The sequence below is a fragment of the Leuresthes tenuis genome, unplaced genomic scaffold (genome assembly GCF_036924035.1).
Source record: "Leuresthes tenuis unplaced genomic scaffold, fLeuTen1.0.hap1 SCAF_8, whole genome shotgun sequence".
Classification (NCBI taxonomy): Eukaryota; Metazoa; Chordata; class Actinopteri; order Atheriniformes; family Atherinopsidae; genus Leuresthes; species Leuresthes tenuis.
In genome coordinates, this window is record NW_027325362.1 from 7,301,457 (window position 1) to 7,311,840 (window position 10,384).

Below are 10,384 nucleotides of genomic sequence, written 5' to 3' on the forward strand. Positions count from 1 at the left end.
CATTCTTATAAAACATTGGGTGAAACGGCTGTTGTTTAATTTCTTATGACGGGCATCTAGTTGGAAATACAATGAGCCGCTTGTTCAGTTCAAATCACTTTTATTTATAAGGCACCAAATCACAACACATATCATCTCAAGGTAATTTAAAGATGCAGTCCAATTCAAGTCAGTCATAATCCAATCAAATCATTCAAATCTAAATTAGTTCAATTCAGACGATGACAATTAAAAAGAAAAAGTTGTCTATGAGCTGAAACAAATGTGTTTCTTAATGATTGTTGCCTTTTATGTTCTTTTACAGATCGGATTGCATGTGCTGAATCTGCACTCCCCGTGTGCATGACTGCCCCCTGGCCTCAGTACCAGGTGAGGTGCACGTCTTCAGAGTTGGAATCTGGGCCATTTGTGATGCTTGAATTTAACACGGCGAGACCTGGTAGCAATATTTCCTTTTAGTAAAAAAACAAAACAAATTCGAGCATTTTTCTTTGGATTACATGTACATTTGAAAAAATGGAATTACCAAAATGGAAAATCAAGATTTTAAGACGAGACAGTGTGATCATATCAGATGGTAAGTTTGAATGAATCGTGTTGGGTTTATATCTAAACCCAATTTAAATGTAGAATTTATTTAAATATAAATAATTTCCCTTAGGGATAGATAAAGTATGTTTTTGATTGAATTTAAATAATTAGATGAAACTTTGATCACATCAATGATACAAATGTAAAAGCCAGTTTTGAGCAATGAAAATCCAAGACATTCCTAATGTTTATATTTATGCGCTTCGTTCATCCAACCATTATCTTCTCAGGTCATGTCAGTAAGAAAAAAAAAAAGAAAAGATGAAATTGAAATATTAATTGTGCTATGGAAGCCTTGGTCCTGAAGGACACTTTAAACGCCTTCGAGCAAACACTTAATGTGCGTTGTGCTGTCCCGGCTCAAAAATGGGAAAGCCATTTTCGCTTTCCTTCTTGATGCGCTCGGCCAGTTTTTGGCACGTTTTCATGCTAGGACCAGAGAGCAGGTTCTGACTGGGGATGAAGAAGTTATGGAGCTCACGTTTTTTCAGGTGGTTCTCAAAGTCCTGCAGGAGCAGCTGGAAGCAGTGGCTCAGATCTGGGGCCCTCCAATCGTGGTCTTTAGTTCTGGAGCAGCAGGCGTGTAGGAGCGTGGTTTTGGCATGGTAGGAGCAGATCTTGTTGAGTGAGGTGTCCTCTTCTTTTAACAGATGCAGAAGATACTTTAGGAGCTTCAGACACTCCTTCCTGTATGAAGAGAGTGAGAAATGGACCGTTATGGAGGTTCCACAGATAAACCACTTACCTAAGGACCAAATTGTGGTAACTGGAAATGATTTGGCTCAATTAAATAATATTATATTAATCCCCAAAGGGTAATTCTACTGCTTCAGAATAAATTATTAAAGATTGTTACAGATGCATAACTGAATTAAAAAAAAAAAAAAAAAAAAAAAAAAGTTCACACAAGTGAACAATACAGAAGTGTGTTGAATTTAATTACTTTAAGTAACAAAAATCTAAACTGCAACCAAGTGCATGTTCAGGAACTCAGAAAATCTGGCAGCATTTTCTATAAGGTCATGTCTATAATCATTATCCACACACACACACACACACACACAGGACGTAGTGTTATAATTTATCATGTATATATGCAGTCTTTAACTAGGTTTATAAAGCAATTTCAAGCAGTGGACATAGTGTTACAAATATTCTTTTTATTTATTTATATGTATATATATATATATCATAATGCCAAGTTAACACAAGTCGTATTTAGCTGATAAAAAAACGTCTTACTGTAACAGACTAAAGTCTTGGTGTTGAAATGTAATAAAGACATCAACAATAAACTACAGTATATATAATAGAATAACTAAGTGGCAGCACTGTATGCAGTTAAGCAACTGTATGATATTATGATGCAGTATGAGGATCCATAAGCTGTATTTTCTTCTCTGTAAGGTTGTTTAAATCTAACCTGCAGCAACTGGCGCCGCCTTTTTCACAGCATGTCTTATCGGATCCGTGATTCTTCAGAATGGCCTTCTCGATATGAGAAAATGAAACCCGCCAAGCGTCTGTGTTAGAGAAGACAGAACAGTTTATGATGGGGAAAAGTCATTTGAAACCACCTTTCAATAGCCTTTAGAATTCAGTTTGCTCTTAATGCTCCATCCTTTATGTCTTAGAGTTTCTATGTACCATAATGAATTCAGTTTCAAGTGATTGTCTTATTTGGGTTCAGCTGTTGAGAGAAGACAGACTTACCTTTAGCAAGGACCCCATCCTTTTGCACTTCTCCACAGCCTTCATATTTTGGGACAAGATAATATGGCTCTAGTCTGTGGTCCCTCCTAACTTTAGCTCCAAGCCACTCCTGTATTTTAAGACCATCTTGAGTAAAAGATGGCCAGATTGATTTCACCTTAAGACAGAGGACAACATCCAGGGAAATGGTGACTGATTGTATCGTAGTGATTAAGGTCACTGCAGGGCAGCCGCTTTTCTTTTTATCCATCTTCCATTCTGAAATGACAAACAAAAAAACTATCTTAATGAATCATGAATGTATATTGACAGCCCACGTTGCCCATAGTGCATGCAGTGCAAAAGTAGTGTCAAATGTGAGGGTGTTCGCTCAATTTTTCATTTAAAGATTTTATTAGAAACAGTCCCTACAAATAAACTCAGTCAGATTCTTACTTTGGCACCGACCTGTAAATTTCTTGACGCATTTCTTCACTTCCTCCCTGAAGTCTTTGAGCATTTCGCTGGCAGATAAAATGCCGTCCCTCTGGAATTTCCTCAGAGGATTCGTCTCACGTTTCATTGACACACTGTAAAAGGCGCCATCCTTTCCGAATGGTTCAATCTGAACTCGATTAACCAGCATGGGCAGCATGACGTCAAACTCATTAGGGTGAGAAATCTGCGTGCACACATATCAGAGTAACACACCACAAGTCTTAGTTGCATACTTGTACCAGATGGGGGTGCCTCCTGCACAATGAAACACGTGGCGAGAAAACTCTAGAATGACTTACCTTTAAATTTTCATAATAGCTTCCAGTGTTAAGCGCTTCCTGAACGTCTTTAAAACATTCGGTATTTTCTCTTAGATGCTTGATTATATGCATTTTGATCGCATTTACAGCTTTAGCTGCATTGGATCGCTCTTCTGTCTTAATCCTCAAGTTGGCCAGAGTCTTCTTAAGGAGAGCGTTCACTTTCTGCTTCTTTCTGTCCTCTGTGGAGTCCTCGGATGTCGATGGCTGTTTAGCTTTGGCAGCTTTTTTTTTCGCTTCAACAGTCATGGGTTTCTTTATGTCGTCAGAAAATAGTTCTTTCTGTGTCTTAGTGTCCTCGGTGAGATGGGATTTTGCCTTACTGTCGGGTGCTTTTGCGATTTTTACAGAAGCCTTTTTAATGTCCTTCGGTGTCTCTGGCTGCGTCTTTTTCTCATCTGAAAGTTTTGTAACGGCTCTGCTGCCAGATGTTTGTGTGTTGTCCTTGCGGGTTTCAGGCAGAGTCATCGTATTCTTTGTAGATTCTTCTGGCAGTTTGGCCCTGCGAGGGCATTTATTTGGTTTTGGGATCTTCGGGGAACTCCTCGCCGGGTCTGGCTGTGTGTTCAAAGTCTCGCCTGCAGATGTAGGGTTTGTAGAACAGGTTTTGGCTGCGCTGCTGCCTGCGGGCAACTCCTGCTGCTTGTTGGTCTCCTCGGTGAAATGGTTTGTGGCCTTTCCTTTTCTGGTTCTCTGTACAGATGGCTTCTCTTCAAGGTGGTTTTCCTGCATAGTTTCATTCTGCTTTTCTTCTTTAAAGGCTGGACATCTCATTGGAGATGCTTGTTTAACTTCTTCAGGCCTAGTTCTGCCCTTGGTAAGCTTTGAGTCAGGACTCTTTGCCTTGCGTGGTCTCCCTCTGCCACTCATGATGAAATGAGAGGAAAGAAACCGCTCGCTCAAATTAAACTCAAACGTGCTTCCTCTTACACGCCTCTTAACACGCCCCCACACATTTTGGAAGACGCCCCCTTGAGCTGTTCCTGGGGAATTTCTGTTGAGTCATTTGTTTACCATCATAGACTAAATGATCTGATAGACGTTGATTGTTTTAGTACAGCTAGATAGAATTTGTTTAAAAATGCCGTTTTTTTTTCCTTTGCCAATAGCTACATCTTGTGGACAAAGGTATGTATTGTAAGGATTATCACATTTCAAAATACTGGAAAGTTGAAAGGATCACTTGCTAAAACATTTGGAAAACAACAGCAAGACATTTTGGTTGAAATATGTTTAATGTTGCAAAGAGGCTCATGCCATCTCACAATAAGGTGCAGTAGCTTGTGCCAATTAAATCTTCTCCAGTACAAGTGCAAAGTTAGCAAAATGCCAATCAAAGTGCTTTAAGAATCAGCAGGTTGTCTGAGTCCTTCAAGAAGGACAAATATAGACCTTTTGTTTGAAGTGGTATTTAAAGCTTAAACACAACCAAAGTTCCATTAATCGACTACTGAGAAGAACACAGTTTAAGATTTTGTCATCGGCTCCTATAGAGCACCATTAGGTTGCAAACAATCACTAAAAGCAGGACAACATGTAAAGAGATCAGGACTAGCACTCCGGAGAGCTTGAGAGATGGTTTGTTCGGTGTCTCAAGATCACAGAAAAGTATTGCCATGAACCAAATCAACAGTCCACATTTAAAACTATCTTCAAGATCACATTGTACACGATGGAAATCTAACCACTGAAATGGAGTCAGGAGTGCCATCTCTAGGAATAAAGATCTACATGTTTTTCTTTCCTTCGAATGCTTTTGCGATGCATTGTGATGATTAACCAGTCTTTAATTATTACGTTGAAGTGGCCAATCGTGGGATGGAGTTGGATGAGTGATGTCCTGCCTTGGGAGACCTTCCGGTCGGCAGAGCAGCACAACATTCATTTGTTCCTCTGGGCCTTCTGAGCAGACTTGGTGATTTTACTAGTGGTGGGGACCTTCTTCTCCACACCCTTTATCACACCAACGGCCACAGTTTGACGCATGTCGCGCACCGCAAAGCGACCTGCAGAGAGAAGACAGACATTGCATGGCATGATTGAACAGTGGCGTCACACCTCCTTTAGCTGAGGGGAAAAGCGAGTTGAGGAAATTAGAAATATTCTCCACACTTGAACTCACCCAGTGGAGGGTACTCAGAGAAGCTCTCCACACACATCGGCTTGCCAGGAACCATATCCACGATGGCAGCATCTCCAGACTTTAGAGCTTTGGGGTTGTCTTCCAGCTTTTTGCCAGAGCGGCGATCAATCTTTTCCTTGAGCTCTGCAAACTTGCAGGCAATGTGAGCAGTGTGGCAGTCCAGCACCGGAGCATAACCAGCACTGATCTGGCCTGGGTGGTTGAGGATGATCACCTACAAAACAAAGCAGATAAAGAGTAGGTTAGGAGAAAAATAATTTCCTTTTACTGCTCATTTATATAGCAGGTAATGATAACAGTTTTGATAACCCCTCCCTGATGAGAATAATGACCCAGTTTTTTAAGTTACCAGAGCTGGATCCAAAAAAAGCTGTTCTTTGAATATTTGATACATTATAAAACATTTTAAGTCTTTAAATAGTTTTGATGGAAAGCTTTTTTTTAACTTTATGTGCATATTTCATTTCCATAAATAGGTCATTTGTAGTTACCTGAGCAGTGAAGTTGGCAGCTTCCTGTGGAGGGTCGTTCTTGCTGTCTCCGGCCACATTGCCACGACGAATGTCCTTCACGGACACATTCTTGACATTGAAGCCCACATTGTCACCTGGAAGGGCCTCAGTCAGGGCCTCGTGGTGCATTTCCACAGATTTCACTTCAGTGGTCACATTAACAGGGGCGAAGGTCACCACCATGCCAGGCTTTAGTACGCCTGTTTCCACACGACCCACGGGCACAGTTCCAATACCTGAGGAAGACAGCGTCGGCACACAGGACTTAACTTAAAATAAAGGCAAAATCTGAATATTTCATAAGATACGAGAGGTTCAAGATGAAAAGTCACAATTCCACTATCCCATATTCTGATAAATCGTAACTGTTGCAGTACATGCCTCCTATCTTGTAGACATCCTGCAGGGGAAGACGCAGAGGTTTGTCTGTTGGACGACTGGGGGGCTGGATGGCGTCTAGCGCCTCCAGGAGTGTGGTGCCTGAAGCGTTGCCTTCCTTCCTATTGATCTTCCACCCTTTAAACCAAGTCATCTACAAAGGAGAGGGTAGCATGCCGTATGAGACAGTTGATGCAGTAATAGTAGTTGCATGTTGTAAGCTCAGACAAGTTATTTTTGACCTGCTGTAAACTGTCAGATCATTGCTGACAAACACTCAACTGGATTAGATGTAGTTACTTGTCTGAAAAGCAGATTTCTTGAGCACTAAAAAAGGCAGTGGTGCTTAGTTAAAACATTCTGTATTCACCATTATTACTCAGTGAGTTGTCTGATTTCATAGCTCCTCTATATGTGACGTTGTTGCTGTTTTAACTCAGTCTTCAGCTGAAGTGATTGAGTTGGACGAGCAGTCGGTTAAACTCTGAGCTACAGCCTCTCAACCCTGTCACCATCCAAACAAATCAGTATTCAAATTCATGGCTGCTTCCGTCTGACTGACTCTTATAGCTGTTGCATTGCTGTTTTATGTGTGTGACTTACATTGGGGCTGGGCTCGAGCATGTTGTCTCCATTCCAACCTGAAATGGGCACAAAAGCGACCGTGTCTGGATTGTAGCCAATCTTCTTGATGTAGGTGCTCACTTCCTTCACAATCTCTTCATACCGCTTCTGGCTGTAGTTTGGCTCGGTAGAGTCCATCTTGTTGATGCCCACAATAAGCTGCTTGACACCGAGGGTGTATGCCAGTAGGGCATGCTCTCGGGTCTGGCCGTTCTTGGAGATGCCTGCCTCGAATTCTCCCACACCTGCCGCCACAATGAGCACAGCACAGTCGGCCTAAAGATATTGAAGCACGAGCATTAGTACATCTGCAATGCAACTTTAACCAAAGCATCATTCATTTAGGATTGTAGTGGAGTAAGTTGGCCGAGATAAGTCATGTCCTTCACGAACAAGTTGAATATCTCCTGTCTTGAATGTCTGCTCTGAAGTGGATGCTAACTGTCAGTTTGGCATCAGTTGTGGAAAGAGATAAAAGCGTGAACCAGTCTTACATTTTGGAAAGGCTCTCTACTGGCTGACTAAAATGTGATGACCCAAGATAAAGTGCAGGTACAACAAAACTAGGCAAAGAGGCTGAAAAACTAAATACAGAAACTAAACATGGCCATGTTACAGACCTGTGAGGTCCCAGTGATCATGTTCTTGATGAAGTCCCTGTGGCCCGGGGCGTCTATGATGGTCACATAATACTTGCTGGTCTCAAACTTCCACAGTGAGATGTCAATGGTAATGCCTCGCTCCCTCTCTGCCTTCAGCTTGTCCAGCACCCAGGCATACTTGAACGACCCCTTTCCCATCTGGGAAACAAGTAATTGAGATCCTTTTGTGAAATGAAAGGCACTCCTCATTTATTCCTATAAGTTCAGATCATCTTAAGGAAAGATAATAGCCGATTCATCCTCTTCTTTTCTCTGTTGCCTCACCTCAGCAGCTTCCTTCTCAAACTTCTCGATTGTTCTCTTGTCGATGCCACCGCACTTGTAGATGAGGTGGCCTGTGGTGGTGGACTTGCCAGAGTCCACGTGGCCGATTACCACAATATTGATATGGAGTTTCTCCTTTCCCATGATGAGTAGAGTGGGGCTGCAGTCTCAAGATGGTCTGCTAAAGCTGAGGTTAAGTTACAGTCGGAACATTTAATGGCTGGTTCATAGAGCAGCAAAAGGAAAGCTTATGTGCACTTTGAATTTACATATATTGAAATGTTTTGTGCGAGCAGCTAAATATTTGATGGTCAAAACAAGTCATGGTGGTCAGTGTTTCGGCTGTGACAGAGTTGTGTTATCATCACGCAGGCAGAAATTCAGGAAACACGTTACAGCTCAAATGCTCCACGATGAAGGAGACTTGAAAAATCTGAGTGTCTTGCCAGGATATCTTTCAACGATGTTACAAGGGCTCTCGATAAGCAATGTTTTCAGAAGCGCTGTAACTCAGATGAAAAGGGATGGTATCAATTTGCCACCGATCCTGCACCAAGCACAAAAACAATCCACCCCTCCTACTCTGTAATCCTCCATCCATCCACACCCCTGCTCTCCTCTTTCACCCCCCTCGGCTCCCCGTGCACCCAGGCAACAAGGCTGATGTTTCACAGCCACAGACTCAGTACAGCTCCACTGCAAGTCAGAATCCACCATTTTGTCAGGTCCAATCCTCTGACAGTGCAGCAGCCATTTCTCAGACACTGCAGTGCTCGACTAACAAGTTAATCCAAAGGAGAGTAGGCACAGTTAACTCTGCAGAGGTGACCATGAACATTAGGATTCATTGCAAAGTTTGGTTTTAAATCATTAATGTGATTTCTTATCATTTGTGTGAATGCTGTTTGAACACGGTGCAACAGCCAGCCCTGTAACATATATCCCCACATGATCTTGGACAGACTTGTTCAGGTAAACTCAGTTGCCAGGACGGAGAGCCATTTCCATGTTTAACTCATCCCTTACAAATAACGTCACAACGGCTGCCGCAGTGCGCCTCGATGTACAAAACCTGCCCAAACTGCGGGATAGAAAAGAAAAATAGCACAGTTACTGCGGTAATAACTAATGTCCGAGGGATTTAAGGGGAAACGTCAACCCTCCGCCATGTTCTATCATCTGCCTGCTTACTGACGCCTGGATGCGCATTAACTACCAACCGCCTGTGCTCTATTCTGCATCACAACATTCCCAAAACACCGCCAGGACACCGATACTTTTTTTTTTTTTTTTTTTTTAAACTGGCGCCATTAAAGACACGTTAATCACTGCATTCAAAACTTAAACGCCCCTTCATGCGTATTTTAATGTAGTGCGTCGTACCTGAAAGCTGGCCGGTGTCAGGTTGGCTGCAGGACCGGAGAAGCTGAGGAGAGACGCTGATCCGTTTATAGCGCTCAGGACAGGCGGGGGTGTTGCGTAATTGCGCGCGCCCGTTGCTGCACAGCATCACAACGAAGGACCGAAAGAAGTTGCCGTAAACGAGTTTAACGCAGCGCACAGCAACCGACAGAAGCATCTATCGTTATACGCAGCCGCGTGTGACCGGGCGTCATTTGGCGCCCAAACAAAATCGGGAATTAGTGTCCGTTAAAATACGAAAGACTGACATTTAAGAATACTTTTGCATTGTTGAGGCCCGATAGTGGGACTGGCGCTGTAAACTGATCCACTTGCATCAGTTTATGTTTCATCGTACCTGAGACAAACATAGTCGCACCACGAACAGCATAACTAATGTTTAGGATCTAGAATTTCAAGTTTTAAGTTCAGTTTTCTGTTAAATACAGAGTATTATGGGAACAGGTCTGAAGTGAGCAGCGGCCATTACTTAAAGCTTTTCTAGTGTGTCTGTCTGCCAGTTAGCACAGAGAAAACAGTTACACCTACTGTAGTTATAGACCGTTTCTAACGCTGTCCAGTCTTACTCTGTAGTCTAAAGGCTCCTGTTGTTTGTGGGTATAACTGTGGGTAATTTGCTTCCTGAAAGTGCAGCAGATGAGAAATAATAATAGAAAAATTATGTTTATGCATTTAGCAGACGCTTTTATCCAAAGCGACTTACAAATGAAGATTTAACAAGCTATATAAAGCTAACAAACTACATAGAAGGAACCCACTAGTCTGACTCTGTCAGAGGTGACAGAGTAGAGATAGGGTGCAGGCATAGAAGGAAGTGCAGAAAGATAAAGTGCAGAGATAGAGGGGGTAGGGAAGTAGGGAAGAATAATGATACCAATACCATATAAAATAGTCAACTGTTTTTATCACTTCAAGCAGGGACCTGACTAATTTAATTTGAATTAAAGCAACATCCCTGGAAGTATATGCAACTCATGAAAACTGCTTTCACTGACAGTTTGTACTTCATCATTTCATGATAATTCAGATTTCCCACTTTTCCATACCCCAGTTTGAGATTCCGCTCTGCCTGGTGGAATATCAGTGTCACCGCCTGGATTTAAATGAGCAAACGGGTAAGAAAGTACTGCAGTGATTTCTAGGTTTAAGCAGTCGGTTTCAGTGAGCATGTACCTTCTTGTTCCTTTAACAGTCGTGTTGTAAGACATCCTGTGACTGTTGAAAAGATGTTAATGGCTGCAGCTTGTTTTTTTTGTTTTTTTACTGGATGCAGTCGCC

The 10,384-nt window shown here is 42.2% G+C and overlaps 2 protein-coding genes across 4 annotated transcripts; both read right to left on the minus strand.

The window, feature by feature from the left end:
* Positions 1–880: 880 nt before the first annotated feature.
* Positions 881–3,974, minus strand: cgasa (cyclic GMP-AMP synthase a). Its single transcript, XM_072390332.1, has 5 exons — positions 3,081–3,974; positions 2,752–2,965; positions 2,305–2,562; positions 2,015–2,114; positions 881–1,278 (listed from the first exon to the last, which is right to left on the minus strand). The coding sequence occupies exons 1-5, from the start codon at positions 3,969–3,971 to the stop codon at positions 927–929; spliced, it is 1,815 nt and encodes a 604-aa protein (XP_072246433.1). The 5' UTR covers positions 3,972–3,974; the 3' UTR covers positions 881–926.
* A 343-nt stretch (positions 3,975–4,317) lies between these two features.
* LOC140312808 (elongation factor 1-alpha, somatic form) lies at positions 4,318–9,173 on the minus strand. 3 transcript variants are annotated; one of them, XM_072390623.1, is made up of 8 exons: positions 9,068–9,173; positions 7,685–7,871; positions 7,379–7,558; positions 6,738–7,034; positions 6,138–6,288; positions 5,736–5,992; positions 5,224–5,458; positions 4,318–5,107 (listed from the first exon to the last, which is right to left on the minus strand). In XM_072390623.1, the coding sequence occupies exons 2-8, from the start codon at positions 7,826–7,828 to the stop codon at positions 4,983–4,985; spliced, it is 1,389 nt and encodes a 462-aa protein (XP_072246724.1). In that variant the 5' UTR covers positions 7,829–7,871; positions 9,068–9,173; the 3' UTR covers positions 4,318–4,982. The 3 variants fall into 3 exon arrangements, with proteins under 3 accessions (XP_072246724.1, XP_072246726.1, XP_072246725.1); XM_072390625.1 differs by having other exon boundaries at positions 7,685–7,844; positions 9,068–9,171; XM_072390624.1 differs by having other exon boundaries at positions 7,685–7,865; positions 9,068–9,139.
* Between the last annotated feature and the right edge of the window lie 1,211 nt (positions 9,174–10,384).